Source organism: Cucurbita maxima, unplaced genomic scaffold (assembly GCF_002738345.1).
Source record: "Cucurbita maxima cultivar Rimu unplaced genomic scaffold, Cmax_1.0 Cma_Scf00013, whole genome shotgun sequence".
NCBI lineage: Eukaryota > Viridiplantae > Streptophyta > Magnoliopsida > Cucurbitales > Cucurbitaceae > Cucurbita > Cucurbita maxima.
In genome coordinates this window covers 3,013,517-3,039,214 of record NW_019272029.1, presented here as the reverse complement: position 1 = coordinate 3,039,214, position 25,698 = coordinate 3,013,517, and the positions used below count along the sequence as shown (strand labels likewise).

At 34.2% G+C, this 25,698-nt stretch overlaps 2 protein-coding genes across 6 annotated transcripts; both read left to right on the top strand.

Moving 5' to 3' along the window:
- The first annotated feature begins 192 nt into the window (after positions 1-192).
- On the top strand, positions 193-4,958 carry LOC111488656 (DNA-repair protein XRCC1). 5 transcript variants are annotated; one of them, XM_023136534.1, is made up of 9 exons: positions 193-313; positions 736-1,094; positions 1,215-1,403; positions 1,634-1,745; positions 2,466-2,548; positions 2,752-2,862; positions 3,091-3,177; positions 4,231-4,591; positions 4,726-4,958. In XM_023136534.1, exons 2-8 carry the CDS (start codon positions 870-872, stop codon positions 4,552-4,554), a joined length of 1,131 nt encoding a protein of 376 aa, XP_022992302.1. In that variant the 5' UTR covers positions 193-313; positions 736-869; the 3' UTR covers positions 4,555-4,591; positions 4,726-4,958. The 5 variants fall into 5 exon arrangements, with proteins under 5 accessions (XP_022992302.1, XP_022992299.1, XP_022992298.1 ...); XM_023136531.1 differs by having other exon boundaries at positions 1,634-1,760; positions 4,231-4,587; XM_023136530.1 differs by having other exon boundaries at positions 1,634-1,760.
- A 1,491-nt stretch (positions 4,959-6,449) lies between these two features.
- Positions 6,450-25,599, top strand: LOC111488545 (N-terminal acetyltransferase A complex auxiliary subunit NAA15-like). The gene is made up of 26 exons (XM_023136332.1): positions 6,450-6,675; positions 7,073-7,151; positions 7,300-7,382; positions 7,477-7,626; positions 8,690-8,805; positions 9,291-9,396; positions 9,564-9,635; positions 10,042-10,157; positions 11,003-11,135; positions 12,930-13,007; positions 13,097-13,150; positions 13,298-13,368; positions 14,624-14,678; positions 14,774-14,869; positions 15,287-15,415; positions 17,986-18,068; positions 18,169-18,399; positions 19,373-19,505; positions 19,580-19,687; positions 19,767-19,898; positions 20,110-20,166; positions 21,568-21,665; positions 21,744-21,802; positions 22,312-22,423; positions 22,525-22,625; positions 24,957-25,599. The coding sequence occupies exons 1-26, from the start codon at positions 6,625-6,627 to the stop codon at positions 25,133-25,135; spliced, it is 2,682 nt and encodes an 893-aa protein (XP_022992100.1). The 5' UTR covers positions 6,450-6,624; the 3' UTR covers positions 25,136-25,599.
- The last annotated feature ends 99 nt before the right edge of the window (positions 25,600-25,698 follow it).

Here is a 25,698-nt window from a genome sequence, read left to right as displayed (position 1 = left end):
GTTACTATGTATAAATATTTGAAAATTGTTATTATTACTCAAGTAATTTCAATAAAAAGGTAATTTTGAAAATTTAATTTTAAGATGGGTTGAAAATATATAAAGAATAAGTTTTAAAACAAAAAAGAAATCATTGGGGGCAGAAACACAAATAAATGAAATTACAAGGGCTGAAGTATAAAATGGAATAGTTTCTATACTTGGGAGTGGTGGAAATTCGGGTGGGAGGGTATCGCGGTCGCAGCAGGGCTAGGTGCTGACTTTTGAATCGACTCATAATCGTCCGGGAGAACTCACTGGAAGTGGAATTTAGGTATCGTTTCTAATCTCGATCGTTATCTTCCTGCAATCCTTGCTGATTTCTTGCCAACCCCACTCGATCACGAGACGCTGTTATCAGCGGTCAAATTTCACTGCAGCGTGGCGACTGCATGTCAAACCAATACACATTTAGTGCTCAATTTTAGAACAATTTGTGTTTCGACCTCATTTGAGCTTAATACTCACATTTTCATGTCGGTTGGCTTGCAAATGTTGCGTTAATTTTCTAATATTCTTCACTATATCCTGCTACAAAGTGGAAACACTAGTTTTCAAGTTTGATATTAGGATGCAACTGACATGAATTCGTTTAGTTTTGGTTAGTCTTGGTGCACTTTGCCTCTTTGTTCCTGTCCCCTGGCAATAATTGGAAGTTGTTTCGGAATTGTAAAACAACGTCCATAATTTTTGCAGGCTCTTACTCGCGCTTCTTTGGTGTTTTGAGAACGAATGTCTTTTGAGTATTCCTGCAAGTCTTCATTTCATTTGAGATGAACTGACAGATTTCAGCCTGGTGGTAGAAATATAATCGTTTTAGTAGGACCGATATGTCGAATTCAAAGGCTAATGAGGGTGGTGGCAATGCTAAGCGAAGTCTTCCTTCATGGATGAGTGGGAAGGACGATGGGAGTACTTCTCGAGGCAAGAAACCAAACAGTTCTTGTTCTGGTCAAAATGATGTGATGGGCGAAGCTGAAGAGCCGAGGCAAGAGAAAGTAATTGGTGAAGGCCCAGTGAGCAGTTCATTACACACAGATTTCACCAGACTTCTGGTTGACACATTGTTTCTTTTCACCCCTTCTTTTTCTTTTTTCTATCTACGTGCATTTTCTACATGTGTTAGTAGTTTACAGCTGCTTTACGCTAAGCTAAATACCGACTTTTAAATGCAGGAAGGAGTAGTTTTCGTGTTGTCAGGTTTTGTTAATCCCGAGCGCAGCATTCTGCGGTCCCAGGCATTAGAAATGGGAGCTCAATACAAGCCCGATTGGAACTCAGTTTGCACTTTGTTGATCTGTGCTTTCCCAAATACCCCAAAATTTCGACAAGTGGAATCAGATTGCGGAACAATAGTATCAAAGGTTTTTCTTTTTAAAGAAAACTTGGAACACTAACCATGAGGTTTTCAAAGAAAATTGTGCTGGCTTTGATGTTTGAGAATCTGAGAGTGGGTGACTTTCCCCTAAATATAGATGTACTTAGAAATCAACTCTAAAACCTGACTGTACCATTATCCGGCTGTGTCAATGGTACCGGGATTGTAAATTTTTCAATTAGGTTCTGAGTGTATCTTATTTGTATTCTTTGTTAGGAGTGGATTTCAGAATGTTATGCACAGAGGAAGCTCGTTGACATTGAAAGCTACCTCCTCCATGCTGGAAAACCCTGGAGAAGAAGCAACGAACCACGTGAAACCACCCAAGGTGATTTAGAAATACGTATGTTTTCATGGCTTTTAGTTCCATGAAATGTTAATGTTAGTCACAACCACCATAACCATAGCTGGCACAATAGTCAAGTCATTGAACTATTGAACTAAAGTCACAAACTATGATATTTCTACAATCAAATCAGGGGAGTTCGATAGAACACCTAAGGTTCTACGACCAACAATTGAGAAGCTTCCAAAGTCGTAGAAGAGGGAGCCCCATTAGATTCCATTTTAGAAATTGCTCACTCAATAGCATAAACTGAACAAAGAACTTGGCATTTTATAATAGTTAGGCAACATAATTTCCTTGGATTGATCTAGCAACTACTGTATGTATATCTACATCTTAATGTATTTGAGAGACAATTTGAGCATAACTCAATGGATAAAGAAAACATATTATCTTCCTTGAGGTTGAAGGTTTCAATTTTCCACAACTGCAGTTTTGTACTGAAAAGGAAAAAATTTATTAGAGATGGCGAGATATTTTAATGATGGTGAAAAGAAAGAAACAACATATGCCATTGCCTACTTTCTTTTATTGTAGTGTTGCATCATGGGTAGTATTTACATATGCTATGGCTATCATTTGGTTGTGTTCCCTACTTTTGCTATGTTTTGATGCCTTTGTTCCTTCATCGTGTACCTGATGCTGAAGAATCATTTCTGAATATCCTGTCATTCGTTTTCGTTGGTGGGTGATTGGTTGCAGCTTTTCCAACGCCATCCAAGAAACCTCAGAAACCAGTTGAGAAGAATTCACGTTTAAAATCACATGAGCAGGAGATAGCTCAGGTAAACAGTCTGATTCCTTTGAAATTATATATCATTATATCATCATTGTTCTTCCATCCTGATTTGTATGCTGTATATGGGAAGTAACAAATAAAGCTAGAGCCTTTGTAAAATGCAGATTATTGTTCGGCTACATCTTTTCTAATCATATACATGTCAGTGCTGATATATAGATATTTATACCTTTGATTGTGCCAATGCAGAGTAGAGAGATTATTTCTTCAAGAGAGTGTTTTTCTCCTTCAAAATTGAAGAAGTGGGCCATTGATGATTACCATAAAACACTTTCTTGGCTAGATAGTCAGGAAGAAAAGGTAGAACAAACGAGCTTATCTTTTTTAAGCAATATATAGTTTTGACTTATTCAAGCACCAAGTGACCCTTGCGAGTTAAATGTCAACCTGGAATCTTCTGCTCAATTGCCTAGTTGATTTTTAGGAATGCGTAGAACTCTTCCCTTTTTGCACACTTAATTTTGGGTAAATGGTAAAACTCTCTTGATTTTATTTTGATTTTAATTCTTCATTTTCAACCTTTTGTAGCCAGATCCAAGTGAGATAAAGAAAATAGCAGCAGAAGGAATTTTAACTTGTTTACAAGATGCCATAGATTCTCTACATCAAAATCAGGTAAAGAGTTTTTCTTCTACTGGCGGTTATGTAGTTACGATCAATTATTTTCTCCTTTGCAGCACTACGCTACTCAATGCTTCTTATAACGTGTAAAAAATATCAATGAATAAGTTGCAGATTTGTTTTTTACATTTCGACCTCGTCGGGATTTCCCTCTAGAAAAATGCCCGTCAGATTTTACAAACGGCCCTGATAAAGTTGAAGATTCGTATTTACTTGTCAAGTTTTGCCTTGATCAATGACTTCTTAGGGTGTTAATTATTTACAAGTTAATTTCTCCGTTAGTCACAGCTTCAGCTAGTTATGAGTGCAGCATTTAAACATTTTGTGTTAATTTGTCATATTGGAAGGATAGGTTGCTCTTTTCCTAAGTTTATGTTTTTTTCCCGTGAAGCAAACAGAATTTTGTCAGTCGTTCTCTTGTAAGATTATTTGGCTTTTAGCTGAAGCACTCATCCCTTATTTCCTAAATGATCTCACTAGTGCGAGAAAACATATGATATTATGAACCAGTAAGTTATACTACTGTGAATGAGCAGCATTTTAAGCCTTGGCATCATATAGCTCATTGCAACGCAGCTTGAAAACCACTGTATTGCAGATTTATATTGGCTGGAAATAAGTTCCAGTTCATTTGGTGCTTGAAGGATTTGGTACTTTCATGCTAGGGTCCTTTCAAATGTCTTTCTCGCTTTCTGCCTGCATACTTCATTGTTCGGTTATTTTATTGAATGCAAATAAAATCGGTATCTTGTAATGGTCCAAGTCCACCGTTAATAGATATTGTTCGTATTGAGTTTTTCCTTTCGAGGGGAAGTTTTTAAAACACGTTTACTAAAGACAGATTTCCACGCCCTTATAAATAATGTTTTGTTCTCCTCCCCAACCAATATGGGATTTCACAATCCACCCCTTCAGGGTCCAGTGTTCACACTGACACTTGTTCTCTTCTCCAATCGATGTGGGACCCCGCAATCCACCAGATGTGGGTCTCACATATCTGTTCTGAGCCCTAAATTGGCACTTTAACCCATTTAATTCGTCTTGCAGGACATCAATCAGATGACTGAAGAATGGAAATTCGTTCCTCAGGTGGTGGAAGAGCTGGCGAAACTTAGCAGTAAGAAAGAGTCAATATCAAAGGAGGAACTTTGCAGGCATGCTACAGATTCTAAAAGGATTTATGAAGTAGAACTTAATTCTCTACTTGCCAGTTCCCCAGAAAGAAAGAAGAAGCCGCCAAATATCAATAAAGAACTGAAGAATGGTCATAAAGCAAAGGAATATGATAGTGATGACACGATTGAGATGACTGAGGAGGAGATAGACATTGCATTCCAGAAAGTTGCTTGTAAGAAGAAGAGACCTAGTTGAGGTCCTTTGCTCGCGCAACCAGGTTTATAAAGTGTAAGACCCGTCTGCTGTATGCATTGATTGCCATAGTCTCTGCTTATTTTAATCTAAAGTGAGAAGTCCATTTTGTTGGTTCTATAGTATTGTGCTTCTCAAGTTTGACTGCTGATCATCTCCCTTTTCTTGTCCTAGGAGTGAAGTCCAATGAGAATGGTTAAAGTTAAAAGCTCGTGCGGGTCCCCCGAGTTAAAAAATGTGTTGATGGAGGGTCCTCGAGTTCAAAAATTTGTGAGCAAAAGATTTTACCATCGATCAGAAGAATGATATTTGGTATCTTATTCACTTAACTATGTTTAACTTTTTAGAACCTGCAATGTCATCCCAACCGTCTATCAATGAAATTATTTCTTTAGCCAGTTTTATTAGGGTAAAACTTCAAAATGTTTATTTCGAAAGTAGGAATATTTTAGTTTTGATAAATTTAAAATAAAAAATTTTATTGTTATTTTAAAATAAATTGAGTTGAACTTTGACTTGAATGGTTGAACTTTTACTTGAATTTATTCCTGCTTTTATGAAAGCATGGGAATCTCATGTTTATATTTTTGGCTTTTGATTTTTATGATATTCTTATGTTATTTGTTTGTTTCTCTTTTTCCAGATATTCTAAAATAAAATAAATCATATATCTATATATATATATATAAACAAAAAAATATGTTTTCCCGTGATGTTCATAATTTTGAAGTATTAATAGAATTGCTATTTTGTCCTTTTTTGCAATAAAATTATAATTACAAACTACATGTTTTTTTTTTTTTTTAAATATTTTATGATGTTTAAAAACATAAAACCAAGACTATATAAGTGTCATGTAAATTGATAAAATATATTTAAAAAGCTGGGCTATTACTCGTGGGTTATGTCGCATTATCAATTAATATAATACTCGATTTAACACTATAAATAGAAATGAAATTTAAACTTTTTAAAGTATAATATGGATGAATATTTTTTTAATTTAGACTTATTTTATTCCTACATTAATAGTGTGACAAAATTAAGCATCCTCTAGATTTTTCAATAGCCTACAAGTTTATATATCAAGCTCAAATGATAATTCAAATAAAAATTATCACACAAACACACATATATTAAATATGTAAATTAGTTTCAGCAAATAACTGGGTATATAATTAGCTACTTAAGTGAATGATTTAAATATGTGACCTTTTAATTTAATAATATATTTTGATTAAAAAAACCAACATTTATTTATAACAAAAAAAAAACACAATTTTTTTTAACTTTTCCGTTTTAAAAAAATACATTTTTAACTCTTTTTTTTATTATTATTGTTTGTTTCTAAAAATTTTTAAAAATTTTTAAAAATACATTTAATTTTTTTTTTTAAATATATATATTTACCATGTTTTCAAAATATTTATGAACTTTAAAAAATAATATTAAAAAGTGTGGAGTTCATATATAAAGTGTTGATCGACCTTTTTTTTTTGTTCGTATAAACAATAATATATTTTTTAAAAAATTTATAAAAATAAAATGTGTTATCTAATTTTAAAATTTTATAGATATTTTTTATACATAATATTAATATTTTTTTTATAATTTTTAAAAAATAAAGGATTGAAGAGTATTTTTGAAATATAGTATTTTTACTCCAAAATTATCTATATCTATATATATAATAATATATATATATATATATATATATATATTATTATTATTTTATAAGTTTAAAGAAATTATTGAAAATTTTAAAATGTTAGATGTATTTTTAAAATAAATATAAAACTTATGAATATCTTATTAATTTATTTTTTTTTAATTTTTTTTTATCTAAAATACCCTTAAAAGTCAATTTTGTTTTATTATTATTTTCTTTTTTTTCCTCCTCTTCTCCTTCCCCGTAGGGTTGCAGCAGATAAACGCCATCACTCCACGCGCAGCTGTCTCTATAAACTCACAACATACAAAACCTCTAAGTTCCTTTTCACTTCATTTTTCACTCTCGTTTCTTTTATCTGTTTCTCCTCCTCCTCCCCTCTCTCTCTCTCTCTCTCTGCAACAATGGGTGCGTCACTTCCACCCAAGGAGGCCAACCTCTTCAAGCTCATTGTCGTAAGTTTATCGATTGCTTTCTATGTGGTTCATCGTCACTTTACTCATAGTTCGATCGAACTGAAGTAGTTGTATCCCTTTTTCTTTTTCCTTTTTTTTTTTCTCATGACATAAACCCTAGATTTTTCTTTTTACTGAACTTCATACTGGTTTTATGTGTTATTTCATTGAGAAACGTGGGGAATGAAGGGAATTTTATGCCTGTTAAATAACGTTCTTATTTCATTGGAACTAGTTAATAAGTAAGCTAGTTTTTATTACAATTGGGTCGTGTGCTACTTCACTGGTTACTTTTATAACGTGATTTCGTCATTTTGTAGTTGATATGATGTTCATCTGCTATGTTATTGATCAATGTTTGAGGGGTTGCTTGTGCTTTTTGTTACCTTTGTTGTAGAAATCGTACGAAACAAAACAGTACAAGAAGGGCCTGAAAGCAGCTGATCAAATATTGAAAAAGTTCCCCGAACATGGAGGTACTTCCAACTCATGGTTAATGATTATTCAATTTGAATTTGTATGTAGCATCAGGGCCAAATGGGACGAACACTATTTGTTATTTACTATTTACTATTGTTTCCTTTTTTACTATCTGGAGTGATTCTTATTCCCTCTTGGTATCAGAAACTCTATCCATGAAGGGTTTAACGTTAAATTGCATGGATCGTAAGGCTGAAGCTTATGATCTTGTTCGATTAGGATTAAAGGTTTGTGTGTTTTTCATTGTATTCGATATCCATTGTTTCACTTAGCCGATTTATATCATAGTTCCTGGTCATCTAAGTTCTTGGTTTGATGCAGAATGATCTCAAAAGTCATGTTTGCTGGCATGTTTATGGTCTCTTATATCGTTCGGACAGAGAATACAGGGAGGCAATAAAATGTTACCGGAATGCACTGAAAATAGATCCCGACAATATTGAAATTTTACGCGATCTGTCACTTCTACAGGTTCGAACTATGTCTCGTCTTTTAAACTGTGGATTTCTGCATTATAATTTTGCAACACTGAAATTTTATTTGTTATGTCTGAATCTCGATAATATTATTTGTTTTTTTTTTTTGGTAAACGTTCAGATGATAATTTGAGCTATTAAAAATTATAATTTTACCAGAGCTTCTGTTTGACATTGAGAAACTATACATTGATAGACTGAAAATTGCAGGAACTAATGATCAAATTGACTTTATTATTAGGAAAGTTTGTTCATTGTATAAGTAGTACTAAACAGTCCCAAATCACCGACAATGGGACTTTGGACTAGCTCAAGTAAAATTTTATTCTAACTATATGCAGTATTGGTCCCTCGGAAAATCACCCTTTGAAGTTGCTGACAGATGTAGAAGGCACTGCAATTGGTGAATGAATAGCCCAAGTTTGTGCTGAAGTAACTAGAAACTTGCACAGACTCAGAGCTAAGAAAAGGTATAGGATAGGTGGTGATAAGAAGGAATGAAGAAAAGCGTTCAAATTGGGTGCTCTAGCCTTGGTCCATAGAAAGTAGATTTCCAGTTGCGAGTTACAACAGATTGAAGCAAGTATAGATTGAACCTTATTGACAGCTCATTATGCATGAAATATTTTTTCAATGGAAACAGTCTCAGGGTATCAATTTACAAGGGGAGGTGGGAAATTAGTAGACTTAGGATTGCTGTCATTTTTCCATCTCTTTTGCATTTGCTTCTATAATGTAATGTATGTGATCCTTTAGCCTTTCTCTATATCCTCCTCCTTGGTCTCTTAATGCATCTAATTCATTTTGTATGTATTATTTAGAGATTTTTTTTTTTCTACGACACTGGGTCTGGAACATGCATGAAAGGAAAGGCAAAGGATAAGATAAAGTGAGAAATTATATGTTCTTATGGATCTGTTTATTGGATCACATGTTGATGATCTTTATTTGATGTGTTTAATTTTAATTACATTATCATCATGCTGCAATCATTTTCCTTAATATTTAATTTTTTGGGCATTTGTTTTAGCTCATGTTTCTTACCTTTAATGTTGCAGGCCCAAATGAGGGATTTGAAAGGCTTTGTTGAAACGAGACAACAACTTCTGACCTTGAAATCAAACCATCGCATGAATTGGATTGGATTTTCTGTTGCTCATCACTTAAATTCAAAGTACGAGAATTGGATTGGATTTTCTATTTGTTCTTTTTAAAAATTATACTTTCAGAAAAAAACGAGAATTTTTAATCACCATCCCCATCAATGCAGGGAAACCTTTTAAGCTCACATATCATCTCTGGGAGCTCCTAAAATGGATAAAAAATGTCTATTGTGAGCATATTTTAGAGCTAATAACGAATAACAATTATGTTCAGTATGGTCTTGAAATATAATTTAGAAGTGTATGCACATGTATATCTTAAAAAGTTACTTGAAACCACAGCTTGGGGATTGGTTTAAACTTTGTTTTTGTAAGATAAAGAAGTTGAAAACCTTGTGGCTTTAATAATAGACAATCTCTTGTAGTCTCAAATAGATGTTTAACTATTCTGGGTTTTTATTGTAAAGGTTTCCACAATTTAAGTATTTATTATTCTTTTGGTGTATTTGAGAGTATCATACTTGATTTTCTACCTAACTTTTTTGGTCACCTTTAGTCCGTCAAAAGCGGTAGAAATTTTGGAAGCATATGAGGGTACGCTTGAAGATGATTATCCACCAGAGAGTGAACGCTGTGAGCATGGAGAGATGCTCTTGTATAAGGTTTGTTCTTTAATGCATTATATATTATTAGTCTTTTCTGTAAACAATGTTATAATTGATTTATCAGTTCTTTGATGAGGTTTCGATACATGTCACAAGGATGAACTTTGTTAGCAATAGTTATCAATTTTAGTTTGGTTGATAACCCATATGTATTTATCTTTCAGATTTCTTTGCTGGATGAATGTGGCTTTCTTGAAAGAGCTCTGGATGAGTTGCACAAGAAAGAGCGGAAAATTGTAAGTTGTTCTTGTCCATTCCATCTCATTGGGTCTTTTTAACTAATTTTTTCAGTTAACAAGGGGTGAGGACCAAAATTTTTGTCCATAATTAGATTTCTTTTATTATTATTATTTTAAAATTAGATTTGTTATGTGTATGGTTTTTTGTTGTGGGATTATGCCTTGTTAGGCTTGTTTTATGTGTTTGGTATTTTGTAACTTTCGAATTATTTTAATTATTCTTTTAGATTGAAATACTTTTTTTGTATAGTTAGCTGGTTTGGCTCCTTAACATGGGCTGTTTTTGGTATGCCCTTTATATGCTTTCGTGTTTCTCAGTGAAAAAGTTTGTGTTTCTTGTCCCAACGAAGAAAGAAAAACACTGTGAGAACCTGCAGTACTAACCAATCTGGCTTATTTACAGGTTGACAAATTATCCTACAAGGAACAAGAGGTTTCTCTGTTAGTAAAGCTTGGACGTCTGGAAGAAGGTGAAAAATTGTACAAGATGCTACTTGCCATTAATCCCGACAATTACAGGTATTAGATGGCTTTAATTTTCTTATTTGATTTTTCGGATTTCAATCTCATGCTGCTTCTCTTTGAGTAAAAAATTTCAAACTATATGGCTTTTATGGAATGTTAGAAGATGGGCGATCAATTTCTTTGTCCCCAAGGCACTGGGGGAACTGAAATGGAACTAGTTAAGTTTATTTCCTACTGGCTGATAGGACGAATACTTAAGAAATTGAAGGTCCAGATAGCCTTTCTTTCTTATTTAACACAATGTTTTTCTTTTTTCGTTCATAACCATTCTCGTTCATTATTTTCTGTACCTTCAATTGCTTTTGTTTTTTTCTTCATATGAGACTAATAGTTTGTTAACAAATTGAAAAGCCTCTGAATATAATTTCTTAGCAGACTTCTACATACCTATGTTATCTTCCTATTTCTGACGAAGTTGTTTTTCACCCTATGAATGTCATATATATTTAAATGTGTGATCATATGTACTTTAATTTGATAAATTGGCCTTGTGGCGATTGATGGTTGGAAAAAAAGGTAAAAGGTTCTGAGTGAATGATTTCAAACCATGATGACTACCTACCTAAGATTTAATATCCTATGAGTTTTCTTAACAACCAAATGTAGTAGGATTCGTAGGGTTGGTTTTCATGAGATTAGTGAGACATGCACAAGCTGACTCAGACAACTGTAATTTATATACACACGTTTTTCCATCATTTTGCATCAATATATACACTCACCCTTCAGTTTATAATCACATATATTTTAAGGACGAAAAATTGGCCTGGAAATCCATTGATTAGGTTCCAGATGATGTAATATAGATATATATATATATATATTTTTCCACTGATTAGGTACTACGAAGGCCTACAAGTTTGTGTTGGGCTATTTTCAAAGAACTCTGAGTATTCTCCAGAAGAAATTGAACGTTTAGATGAATTGTATAAATCTCTGGGGCAGCAAAATGGGTGGTCATCTACTGTTAAGGTATGCATCTTGACCATATTTTCTAAATTCTTTTAACTTTTCCTTCCACTTTTGTTGTGTGAGTTTAACGTTGGCTTGAGAAATATATTTGGCCATTCTAGAACTTGATATGACTAGAAAACTTCAAGTGCATTTTCTGCCACTTCTGTGTAAATTGATAGTTTTAGCATGACATGTTATTCAAGAATGTGTCTATTTTAGGGGAAAAAATAGTTCTGAATTAATTAAATGTTGATATAGTTTACTGATTCGTTCATTCTTTTCCTGTGTGTGCACTTTTCCTACCTGGTCGAACTAAGCTAGATTTGATGTTTCTTCGTTACCTTATGTGTGTCATGGTAAGCCTTGTGTGTCATTAGGACAGAGCCCTATAGCGTTCTCTCTCTAGAATTTGGTGGTTGGGGAGGTCTGATGGAAACCAACTACCTGAAGGCATGGTTCTTATTTTTCCCTCCCTCACTCCCTCCATCTTAAGGGAAGATCCCTTATGTTGATTCGTCAAGTTGAGTTGGATCTCATTTTACCCTTCAACCCTTTGCCAAATAATGCAAGTTGTTATGAGGAACCTAAAATGATGCTAGAGAGTTTTGTAGTGGTGGAAAGATAAATAGAAGAGGAAGTCTTTAACATTGATGGGGAGCTTGGATCACTGTTTCGAAATGGAATGATGCTAGAGGAAACTTTGGCATCTAGTCCTTTGGGTTGTAAGTCCAGTTTCAATTAGCAGATGGAAAGTCTCTCTATGGAAGGGTTTCTTTTATGGGAGAAATTAGGGTAAGATAATCACTGATTGAAGCCAAAGGAAGAAATCGTTGAAATTAGCAAATTGGGTGTTTGATTTGGCCTTTCTCTCCAAATCTTGGGTTCTTACATGTAGGGGTGTTCATTGGTTGGGTTGAGTTGGAGGGATTTTTTGGACCAACTAGATTGGTTGATTCTACATTTTTTTTAATATACAAAAAACTTCTCACTGATATAGTACAAAGAAACAATGTTCAAAGGATACAAACTCTTAAAAGGAAGTGAAAAGGAAAATATACAAGATCTTAAAGCAGTTTCGAACCAAAGCGAATGACCAGTAAACAAAAGAGACCCATCAAGCAAAAGCTCAGCTCCGAAGAAAATACAAACAACTGAATATAAGAACCAATTCAAGAAAAAGCCAGCTAAAATTCAACTCCAAAGAAATCTAACAAACCAATTGAGATACTTTTAGAACAAAAGCACCAAAACTCAAACGTCGAAATAAAATGTAGAAAATGTGAAGACCAATAAAGAGCTTTCTGGAAACTTGATTTAAAAACAAATTCATAAGATGTTGCAGAAGGAATTTCCCGTAATGCAAGACCACGAGCTCCAATAAGAGATGTTAATTTGCTGGACAATAAAGAGGGAGGAATTTCCTTATCATTTTACTGAAAGAGAAATTCGAAAGCGTTGAAAAGGGAGTCTTCAATCTCCCATATCATCACAGGGATTAATAGATTGTACAAGAGGTTCCACACTGCTCAGGCTAACTTCAGATTCAACACCAAAGTCAATACACGGCCTGGGAGAAGATGAACGGTAGTCTTTTTTTGAGTGAATCACCTCAGGAACAAATAAAGTACCTTTTGTGGAGAAAACTCCTTTCTTAATGTTACTGCACTTATTGTAATTAGTGCATTTGGTGGATAACGATGTTGTCGTTGCCCTTCATGTTACTATATTTAACTTAAAATTTTTACTGTTATTATTGTTCATCACGTGATCTTTCCTAGTTTAAATTTCTTGACGCAAGTGGGTTATTTGCAGAGAATACCCCTTGATTTTCTGCAAGGTGACAAATTTAGAGAAGCGGCTGATAATTATGTCCGGCCTCTGTTAACAAAGGTATTTATGTTATGGCCAGTCATGTTCATTGGTTATCTAATTTGTATTGGACGCCGAAATTCAATGAATCTGTTTACTATTTGTTTCAGGGAGTTCCTTCTCTGTTCTCTGATCTTTCTCCTTTGTATGATCAGCCTGGAAAGGTTGGTTTGTCCATTCCTTTCTTATTTCTTCTTTTCTTTCTTTCTTTAAAGAATAGTTCTGAAAGCCTTGAATGGAATTTTTAGAATGTCTGTATTGCTCAACTCATATAACTTTTCTAATGTTCCTTCCAATGAACTCTTATTCAGGCTGACATACTAGAGCAATTAATTCTTTCATTGGAGCATTCAATCAGGTCGAGCTGCCAATATCCTGGGAGGTATGTTTCTTTTTCTTGTTACTGGTAAAAGTGTTTACTTTTTTGTAGAAGATTGAGATACTCATCAAAACTCCATTTTCTTCAATTCTTATACACCACTCGGGAAATGCAGTAGATCTATGATACAAAGTGGTTATTTTAGGAAACAACTTCATCGATTAAATGAAATCATAGAAAAGAATAGAGCCATCCAATTGGATAACAAAGAATTCTCTAAGAGAAAATTTAAGCTATAGTTGTTAAAGGGGCCCATGTTTATACCCTAGAAAATAGCATAGTAAAGGGACAAATCTAAAACTTCCTATGAAGAGCTTTATTTTCTTTGGAATATCCTTGAATTGCTCTCGCCCCACTTCCAAGTTACAGCTTTCTCACTAAAGGATCAAAAGGTAGCTTTACTTGAAAGGATGATCAAGCAGCATCAGTTGAAGCCAATCTATGGAATCTGCGGGTGTTACAATACACCAGCCGAAAGAGGAGAAAATCTCCGCCCATTTTTTTCTTGTGAAAGAGTAATAAATCAAAGATACAAAGGGTTATTTAGAAAAAAGGAGGTACAAACTGAAGGATGTAACATTCTACCATGAAATTCAGTGGGGATTGCTAAAGAGTGGATGCTACGTGACTTAGAATACAAGGGAAGAGTAGTTTTTCATTATGTCATTGATTTTGTGCATTGTATGGCTTCATTTTGGTAAAAATGAGTTTATCTTTTGTAATTAATCCTCTTTTATCCTCGGTGCTGATTGAAGTGCTTCTTGTAACCTTGCCAGACATTCATGTGAATTTCTCCATCCCTTTTTGCAAAAAGTTGCTTTATATGTTGATGAGTGGCGTTAAAAATCTGATCAATGGGTTACTATTGTGGATGGTTTTTGAATCCTATTGTTTTGGAGTATTCTTGCCAGCGTCACTTGCCCTTCATCTCCCTATGCCTAGTATGGACCCAAGTAATATGTTCTATAACCTACGGAATTTTTTTTATGACTGATGGGTAAGCATTAGACAGAAATTGGGTTTCTATTCCAGAAATGTTTCGATCTTTGGCATGGTATAGGGTTTATGCTGTTATTTATATCCATTATTTAATGGACATTGATGATCCGCCTGGGATGTGTGTGTGTGTGTGTGTGTTTTCAAGTAAAGACAAAGAAAGAAATGGTATCATTTAATAGGAAGAGGGATGTTTAAGAAATATTTTTTAATTACTGCGTCACTTATATGTGCTTCTACTTTTTGATGTTCTTTGCTACAGTACTGAAAAGGAGCCCCCATCAACACTCATGTGGATTTTGTTCTTACTAGCTCAGGTTAGTCTGTCAGTTTGATTATTACTTTGACGTTGCTTTTCTGGTGATTTTATTTCTTCAAAACATAACTCATGCTCACGATGTTTTACATTCAGCATTATGACAGAAGGGGCCAATATGACATTGCTCTCTCCAAGATTGATGAGGCTATAAAGCACACTCCTACTGTCATTGACTTGTACTCTGTGAAGGTGATGCAGAATAGGGAAAACAATACAATGTTGCCTTTCATACTGTTTTTAATAGTACTTGTTTTACAATGGCTGGGGACGTTTTCCTATTATATTTAGGATTACTTTTTGTATGATTTAATCTAATCGGGATTTCATAAATTGATTAGCAGATGACATTTGGATATACATAGGCACTCTATGCTAGAGAAGGCAGCTTGTTTTAAGTATTAAACGCTATGTAATGATGTATTTAGGGCTTGTAGGCTTGTTTTGATTTGATAAAACTTGTTCTCAAAACTTGGTTTGCATAATTAATATTTTGTTAATAATAATGACGATAGTTTTTTAAAACTTGCGATGAAACTCTTTCTTCAGCTTTTAATGATTCAGAATCATGTTTGATTTTTATTGTTTTTATGTTTCACTATACTACAGAGCCGGATATTGAAGCATGCTGGCGATGCAGCTGCTTCTGCTGCATTGGCTGATGAAGCTAGGTGTATGGATCTTGCAGATCGGTACATAAATAGTGACTGTGTCAAGCGTATGCTGCAGGCGGATCAGGTTTTACAATGATTTCCTTTTTCTTTTTAATTTCTGCACTTTCCATTGTTTATGATGCATAATTTAGTTACTTAGAACTTGTTTGGTATAGTTCCCGTTTTCCATTTCTGGTTCCTGTTTCTGATTGTTCAAAAAACAGACAAGTTTGATAAACCATCCCATTTCTTGTTTCTAAATTTTAAGAAACATTTCTAAAAATGGGAAAGTTGTGACTAGAAAAAGTAGTTTCTTAAAATTTTGGTCCATTCCTCTTTCAATTTTCACACATGTACGTACCCTTTTCTCTCTTACTCCTTTCCACACCCATTTCTCCTCTTTCTCTCTCTTCTTTCTATCTCTTCTATCATAACTTTTTCCTTTGATATTTTCTTCATCATTCTCATATTTTTTTCCTTTTCATTCTTTCCTCTTTTTCTCTCTCTGTTCTCTTTCCTCTCGTTTCCTTTTCCTTTTTTATCCCCCTTTTTTTCTTTTAATTAATGAGCCTTTAGTTATTATTTTCTACTTAACCTCTATTATTTTATTTCAATTTTGGTAGCATTTGGATTTTTGTTTTATTAAATAAAAAAATTCTTAAAATATTTCATGTTTCCCATTAATTTTCAAAGAAAAACCTCTCTTTCTTGGATTTAGTTGCATATGATTGACTAATTTTTTCTTTTTTGATAAGAGACAATTTCATTGATGAGTGAAATTTACAAGAGGGATGTATAATCCATGATGTTTACAAAAGACCTTCCTAATTTGCAATGAGGGAGGTATAACTATAGGAAGTAAAAATATTAGACAGTTTACACCAAGATGTAGCTTGGTAAACAATATTGTTGAAAAGTTGTGTAGGTCTGTGTCGTTTCTGCAAATATTCTCTGATTTCTTTCTTTCCACAGATTCCAAAAGAAAGCCATGATGAGGTTTTTCCATAATAGGGCTTTTGCATTCTTGAAAGGGTGGTACGTTAAGGCCATATCCAAAAAATCCTTTACCTCCCTAGGAAATGTGTGATGTCATCCGAATATATTAAGAATCGTTGTCCAAAAATTTTGAGTGTATGTGCATTGCATAAACAAGTGACTTTGTGATTCGTTTGCTTTCTTGCATGGTGGACACCAATTTGGAGAGAGAGTGATGTAAGACATTCTTTTTTGAAGATTTTCAAAGCTATTTCCCAAAGGAAGAACTTCACCTTTTTAGGTTGATGTCCTTTCCATATTGTCTTTGCTAGCGTGGAATTTATTGCTTTTACTTTTTCCCCTATGTTCATCATCAAGGATTTTGTAGAAAAAACCCCATCAGCGTTGGGGAGCCAAGTTAGTGAGTCTTCTTTGTTTGACAATACCACAGGGGCAAGGTCAAGGCTTAATTCGGCCCACTCTGTTGCTTCATTATCCTTTAGATTCCTACCAAGCTTCAAGTCCCAAAATTTGTTGACAACATTCCACGTTTCTTTAATCGTGGCTTTTTTGTTGTGAGAAAGCCTGTACAAAAGTGGATACTTCAAAGCTAGCGTGGTGTTTTCAATCCATGGGTTGGTCCAAAATGATGTGCTTCCCTCATTCCCCACCTTATGGCGAGTTCGGTGGGTGATGAGATTTTGATGTTTCTTTATGTACTTCCAAGGCCCTTTTGTAGAAGATGGAGGGAGGTGATCTTTGTTTGATGTAGGAGTATATTTAGCCTTTATAAGATTTCGCTATAAGGCCTTTTCTTCATGATGATATCTCCATATCCCTTTGGTGTTCTTCTTCCTTGTCAAGAGAAGACCGAGACCTCCCTTTTTTGTTGGGAGGTTTATAATATTCCAACGAACAAGGTGTGCACTATCTTTCCACAAGTAATTTCTGAAAAGCCTTTCTATATCCGCGACCACTTTTTGTGGCATTTCAAATAGAGACATATAGTAGGTAGGGAGGTTGGAAAATGTGGCTTGTATTAGGGTAAGTCTTCCGCCTTTTGAAGTATAACGTGATGACCAATGAAACACATTTATTTTAAAAAGATACAAGTTTAAATTGAATTAAGGGAATGTGGGTATACTTGATTGTGTATCCTTAAATAAATGTTTGATTGTCAAGTCGGACACAAAAATATATATCAATAGCATGTTGTGCAATAGATTAATGATCGTTGAAAATGTACAAATTTATCGAACAACTTACAAATTAGTCTAATTCAACCAACTCATGTAAGCTGACATCAATTAAGGTGAATAGGCTATAAGCGATGATATTGCAGATCAAATTTGAACAACAGTTGGAAGATAAAATTTATTGTTATTATTTTTATAATCTTGGCTTTGGGATTAATTGTATTAAATACTATAAATTCTTTATAATGGTTCTATATTTGTTTCAATGCATGTTAGATATTTTGTTGTAATATTATATTAACTAAATTTTATTTCAACCAAAAAAAATAAACAAGAAACAAAAATAGTTATCGAACATGTTTTTGTTTTTAGTCCTAAGAAAACCAGAAACAGGAAATAGGAAATAAGAACGTTACGGAATGAGCCCTTGTGGACTATTGCTGGGCTTTACTATTAATGTTTCCAAATTCCGTCATACTTGAAGGTGGCCTTGGCAGAAAAAACGGCAGTTTTGTTCACAAAAGATGGAGATCAGCACAATAACCTCCATGATATGCAATGCATGTGGTTTGTCTCCATCCTCTGCCTTTGCCGTCAGCTATCCAATATTGTTGTTCTTAATTTCAACTAAATATAGTCAACTTTTTTCTTTTTGGTGGCGGTAAAGGTATGAACTTGCATCTGGTGAAAGTTACTTCCGCCAAGGTGATCTTGGACGGGCTCTGAAGAATTTTTTGGCTGTTGAGAAGCATTATGCTGATATTACCGAAGATCAGTTTGACTTTCATTCTTATTGCTTGCGGAAGATGACTCTGCGTGCATATGTTGATATGCTCAGGTTCCAAGATCGATTGCATTCAGAGCCATATTTTAAAAAAGCAGCTATAGGGGCCATCAGGTGAATTCCTTATGTAGGATCTATTTTGTTTTATTTGTCTACTGTTTACACCTTTTCACTTCCAGTAAGACATCTGGCCATTCTTACTCTCCAACTAAGAACTTGGACATAATAGTAAGGACGACTGTTAAGAAGTCCATGTTCTAAACGTAATATAATAAAAGAAAAGAACAAAATATCGAACATGTATGAGAAGGTGAAGAAACTAATTATATATTTTGCTAATTTACCTTTTATGCATGCGTCAAAATGATTATGAAAGATTTAATACAATGTAGTGAAACTGTTCAATCAAGGCCAGTATTAAACAAGTTAGATATTGAAAACTGAGAAGATTATAGAGAAGAAAGAACTGAAAAAAATTAGAAATAAAAAAAAGTACATCAAGAATCCCATTTTTTTGAATTCGGTATGGATAAAAGATCATCCTATGCAATTCTCGACGATGAATCAATTTGATAGCTGTGTGCATTATTACCTACCCCATTTTATAAAACTTGATTTCAGTCTCAATAAGGAAATGAAAGTAACTCTCTTTTCGGAAACGAAGTTGTAACTTGTTCTGTTTGAAAGGTGCTCCAGCCCTTATGGTTTTGGATAAGGAGAAATAAATAGAACTGTTCGTTCTTTGCGGTTACAATAAGCATGTGTGTTTTTTTTAAATAAAAAACTAATGATTAAATTTAATGAGATCTGATGTAGGGACATTTAAACTTCAGTCTGAAAAGGATAAAATGTACATTTACACAACTCGGGAGCCTTCACAAGAATAGTCTCCATAAACTATCAAAAGATTTATTCTTTTTCTTTGTTGGCGCTTTTATTTTTGCAGTCTTTGTTTTAAATTATTTTGATGAAATGCTTACTTTGTTCCCATCTTCCCTCCTAGAAAAATGGAAAAATGTGTCTGTACTTTGTTTTTGTGGTTTGTCTGCTCTTATTGTCTAAACATTTATTTGAATTTGAGTTGCAGATGCTATATCAAGTTATATGATTCTCCTCCAAAATCAAGTACTGGAGAGGATGATGGTATGTCGAATTTGCTTCCTTCTCAGAAAAAGAAGATGAGACAAAAACAGAGAAAGGCTGAAGCACGAGCTAAGAAAGTACTGCCATTTATTATTGTAGCTGTTGTTAGAGGCTTCTCTGTTGATTTCTAATATATTCCATTTCGCATTAGGAGGCAGATGTGAAAAATGAAGAAACAAATAATTCCGGTGTCTCAAAGTCTGGGAAACGGCATGTCAAACCTGTTGATACAGACCCACACGGAGAAAAGTTGGTGCAGGTTGCTCTTTATCTGTGTTTACATATGTGGGTGGGTCGGTTTATGAAGCTCCATAAATTTCATTTCCAAATTTATATAGGTTAAAGAACCATTACTGGAGGCTACAAAGTACTTGAAGTTACTTCAGAAGCATTCTCCCGATTCCTTGGACACACACGTACTTTCTTTTGAAGTAAATATGAGAAAGCAGAAAATTTTGCTTGCCTTTCAGGTATGTAATACGTTTAAAATGCAAGATCTTGGGCTCTTGCTTTTCTTCAGAATAATTGCCCTAGCTGTGGTAGACGAGAATTATTTAGTTCTGCTGAGTAATCTTTTTGGCCAAAATAATTGCTGTAGCTGTGATTTAAATCTGCTATTGATTTATCTTTTTTCTCAATTTTCTTAGAAATATTAACATTATGACTTCTTCTTTAACATAGGCTGTAAAGCAGCTTCTAAGGTTGGACGCGGAACACCCAGATTCACATCGTTGTTTGGTATGTTGTACATGATGTAAATAGTTTCATAGAGCTTCTAGGAGGTTGCTTGATATGTTATGTTTGTTTCTTTTTTTTCATTCAATAGGTTCTATGAATACTCTACACTTGCGAGATTATTTTAAAAACAACGATCCATGTTAGTCAATATTTTAATGGTTTTTCCCCTAATTTTTTAATTCAATATTTCAAATTAAGAAAAACAAAGCTGCTGCTTAACATCTCTCGAACCTGCTGTATTTTGTTAAAAAATGATACTGAAACTCTTAGCCGCCTTTTCAGCCTGTGTACCCTGGCTAGATCTTTTTCAGATTTTGTTCTGAAGGCTTTTGGTTGGCACACTTGTCATTCCATATGTCATTTGGGATCTCCTCTCCATCACGCTGTATTTTGTTAAAAAATGATACTGAAACTCAAAGCCGCCTTTTCAGCTTGTGTACCTTGGCTAGATCTTATTCGGATTTTATTCTCTAGGCTTTTGGTTGGCACACTGCCATCCTATATGACATCTAGGATCTCCTCAGCATCACTAGCACATGCCTTCAATAAGGGGAAAAAAAATCTTTTTGCTGAACATCATTCGATCATTTCGTGGTCCATTTGCTTAGAAAGAAATTAGTATCTTCACCGATACAGAGCATTAATCTCAATCTGTTCACTCTTCTATTATCTACCAATCACTTTCTTCGTGTAAATTTAATTCTCCCTTTTGTAATAGTTTACATCTCTTATAGTCCATTGTAATAGTTTTTTTTTTTTTTTTTTTGTGATAGTCTAGATAGGATTTTCAACTTTTTGTTATTTCATCAAATCAATCAGTTGTTTCCAATAAAAAAAAAAAAGGAAAAAGAAAAAACGAAGTGAGGTTTAGAAAATGGAATGTAATACAAAAGTGTGTTTTTTCGTGTAACCCATAGCCTCTTGTTCTAAGAATCCTCCACCTCATTCTTTTTCTTTCTCAATCATCCCTTGACTCTCTAGGCTGTTATCCTTTCACTCTCTCTTATCAAGCATCCATTTTCTCGTATGTGAGAATAGTCGATGTGTGTATGTAGATATAGATAAAACTAGCCCTCCACCCTCATGTCTCTCTAAAATACAATTCAATTTATCATTTGGATATTACATTTAAATTTGCAAAATTTACGTCCAAACACCATTTCTTGAATCTTGGATTCAAGTTCCAAAGTTCTTCTACCGTATGCACTTTCAAGTTCAAGAAATATAATAGATAATACGCTTTTGTGTGGCATCTCTTATTTTGATCAACCCTTTTTGTTTTTAAATAATTAAACATAGTTTCAATGGGTCCGAAAAGCTTATATTTGTGTTTTCTGTTTGTGGATCTTTAACATGTTCGAATGTTGTGGGTATGTAAAGCTCCTTTATATTTGTACGTAGATCAAGTTCTTCTGCAAGGTCGACTCAATGCCTGCTCCAACAACTGATGGTGAAAAACTCGTGTGTAGTGTCTTAGATGCAGAGCGTCCTCTGATCAGGTTTTAGAATTTCTTTGAGTTAATCTACTGTTTATTATGTGGTTTACTCTAAATGACTATTATCTACTCCTACTGCAGTCAAGTGCATAAAAGATCTTTGAGGGAGGCGAATGAAGTTTTTCTTGAGAAACACAAAGGTTATCATCCACTGGATTTCCGTTCCATATACCACTACTGATATTTAATTTTAATTTCCTTGACACATGGGATATCTTGTTCTTGGCCGCTTTAAATATATATATATATATATCTGTGACAGGAAAACAAAACTTTTCGTTAAAATAAGAACTATAAATACAAACAATGAAAAAAGGACAGGCCCTTTTCCACTCTAAAACCTCCCTGAAAGAGTAATACCGAAATAAACAAAAAAAATCCCATTCCGGAAATGCTATTACAATTTCTAAACATAATTTTTTAATTCACAAAAGATTACCTACAAGAATCAATTTTTGACTAAGAATACTTGTTTAAATATTTAGAAAGTGCTCTATGTGGCCATAGTTGACATAGTTCATACCTCCATGATATGTTTGGATTCCTATATTCATTTCGCGCTGTATTTGCATCTGTGCTTAGCCCACAGCTCCATAGATGTATCATATGGTTTTGATAGCTTCTAAAACAATCTTTATTCCCATTGCAGATTCCTTGATGCATAGAGCAGCAGTTGCAGAAATGCTAAATTTATTAGAACCTCAGAGAAAATATGAGGCTATCAAATTGATTGAAGAGTCAACAAACAACATGGTGCCAAGGTTAATACATCCTCATGGGTCCTATTATTTTCAGTTTATGCTCGGTATCTCTAGATTTTTATTTTCGCATTTGTAATGGATTTGAGATCTGGTTTGATTAGGAATGGAGCACTTGGGCCAATTAAGGAGTGGAAGCTCAATGAGTGTATTGCCATTCACAAGCTTCTGGAAACAATCTTTATTGACCATGCTGCCGCATCAAGTAAGTGTAGAACCTTATCAATTCATGTGTCCTTTTTTTTTTTTTTTTTGAGTTTCTGAACTTAGTTTGCAATGATTTATTCTATGTACTTTCAAATTTGTAACTATTTTTAGTCCCTGAATTCTAAATCTCATCAAAGTTAAGTACCAATTTCTACTGTCTAACAACTCAATCTTTAAAGTTTATAAACAAGTTTGATCTCTAATCAATTCATCGATCAAGTTTTATTAATATTTATGATGATAGTGGCTAAATAGTTACAAATTAAAGTTCAGAGACCACAAGTGTTTTTAATAAATATTTATCAAGTTTTATTAATATTTATGATGATAGTGGCTAAATAGTTACAAATTAAAAAGTTCAGAGACTAGATTATTACTTCCTTGAAAGTTTACAGACCACAAGTGTTTTTAAATCTGTTTGTTAATTTTGAACTGCATCTTTAAATTTTTTAATAATTCTCATATATGAATGAGTCTATAGTTCGGTTAATGATATTATATGTTTGTTAAATTATTTATATTCGTTGTTTAAGATTTCTCTTATTTTATTTAGTCACTCCAAGGAATACGGCCAAGTTCCTTTGATCCACTACATAGGATACACCAGCTTAGCACAACAAAAGGGAAGAATCCTCTAGACTGCAGGCCGTAAGAATCCTCTAGACTGCAGGCCGTAGTGTGAATTTTTCTAGCCAAGTAAAAGTTCTGACCTTTTTGGAATCTACCTAGCCAAGGACAACTAAAACCCAAAATAATCAAGGAAGAGATTACCCGAGGAAGACAAAGTAGAGGCCACAGAATGCAACCTCATAGTGGATAGATGGTACTGCCGTACAGGCAGGGAACATAGCACAAAGCAAAGGAGTCGGCCACCCAAGCAAAATTTTCATGAAATACAACCAACAATCCTTCTAAAAATAAGTATGCCAGCCATCCTCAATAGGAATAGAGCACTTCACAAATGAGAAATTAAGGGCAGCCGCCTCATTGTTTGCAATAGTTGCCATCAGTCTCCCCGTGGCAATTGCCATTATTTTTTCCTACATTGTGTCATCATCAGCAATAGTTACCCCATGCCATTATTTATCTTACCTCATCTCATCACTAGCAGTAGTTTCCATGAACCGGAAACTTTCAAGAGCAAGCTGTTAGAACCATAACCAGGTTCAGTATTTCTTTTGGCATCTTGATGGTATGATAGTAGCATCCAAAAATATATATGTCGTGGCAAAAAATGGAGCATTGAGCAGACTATTACGTGTAAGCGGAAGATTGCATTTTTGGGCTAATGTCCCACTTTAATCATGTGCATCCTTTAAAGGATTCTTCGTGCAAACTTGCTTAAGAATATTCTTCCCAACCACGAAGCCAAGGGACCTTCATGTCTCATCTCCTCTTCCCTCCTCTTCCCTCCTCTTCCCTCCTCTTCCCTCCCCTCCTTTTCTCGGTAGCAATCATTTGTATGATGGATTAATTTCTCCCAAGAGGGGAGAAATTTGGTATGTACCTGAAGTCAATATTTACATATTTCCCCAAAAATATAAATATTTGTCCGATCTTTTTGACAGGATTGTTTCCTTCCCCTTTTCTTTGCTGTTGTGTGGGACATTTGGCTTGAGAAACATAACAGAGCTTACACAGAGGGTGAAATGTCCTACAAGGAAATTTGGGATATCATTAAATGAACACCTCTTTGTGAGCTTCGGGCTTTTGTTTCTAAAGTTTTTTTCTTTTTTCTTTTTTTTTTTCTTTTCTTTTTTAAATTGTCGACTAGGTATTATTCTTTTCTATCGGAGTCTCCATAGTTGGACCCCTTTTGATGGGTAAAAAAAAAAAAAAAGAAAAAATCTCCCGTGAACACAGTTAGGTTACAATTCCTCTGTTCTAGATGGGAAGGGATTTCTTGCTCTTTCTTCCTTTTTTCTCTCTTTTTAATATTTTTATTGTGATGTAGTTATGAGCACTAGTTATATTCCCCTAGAAACAGTACAATTACTCAGTTAATGTGCTTAGTTATAAATATTGGCAAACCCATACCACAACATGTTTGAATTTCTGGTTAGAAGGAACAACTGGAAAGTAGGTGGTTGGAACCACTCGAAAGCAGTACGTGTTTTATATATTCTGATCTGGTGTTGTGTTGCTAATGTGAATTTATGGTTCTTCCCTTTCTTAATGGGGAAGAAGGGAAGTTTGACCAAGTATGATGGTGGCATATAGCAGTAGATATTTTAATTCATCATTTTGTGTAAAATTTGCATAATTTTAAAATTTTAATTTATATATTCTGATCTGGTGTTGTGTATTGCTAATGTGGATTCTACCTTAGGATGGAAAACCCGATGTTCGGAGTTCTTCCCTTGCTCCACGTACTTCGAAGGCAGCCTCAGCTCTGCCATAGGGAACTCAGTAAACAACCAAATATGCAAAGATGCAGAAAGGGTTGGTGCCAACTCCATCTCAGATAACAACGGAAAGCTTGATGGGTTCAAGGAGCTCACTATTTGAGCGTGATGTCTGATACAAAAAATGTGAGGTATTGTTGCATTTGCAGGTTAATTTTTGGAGATGATAGTGTCCTTAGATGATTCAAAAGGAAGCTGCCCAGAGTCTGTTAATTACTTGCATAGAATCAACCACCACCGCCACATGCTAGGTTAATAGCTAGCTGTGGTAAATCCGGGTTGTAGTTTGTTGAAGATCTTGTTTTGCTCTCTATTTTTCTTTTTCTTTTTCTTTTTCCTTTTCTTTCTCCTCTTTGATTTCCACCCATTTCTACTTCGCCCAATTCTCTGATATGTATTCCTTCTGGAAATGTGCATAACTTGAGTTCCCAATTGGGTTTGGAGGGTCGACATTTTGAGTTGCTCACAATTTTTGTAGATTCTAGACAAGGAAAGGTTGTATGGGTTTTGCTCCAATCCAATATCTGAAGTTATATTTAGGTGAAGAGAGCTATACATTTCTTTCCCTTTTTCCATATCCTCCATGCTTTATACACCATAAGATTCTACGTTTTAATGAACTTAAATGGAGATGTTCGCATAAGTTAACTTTAGTTACATTTAATG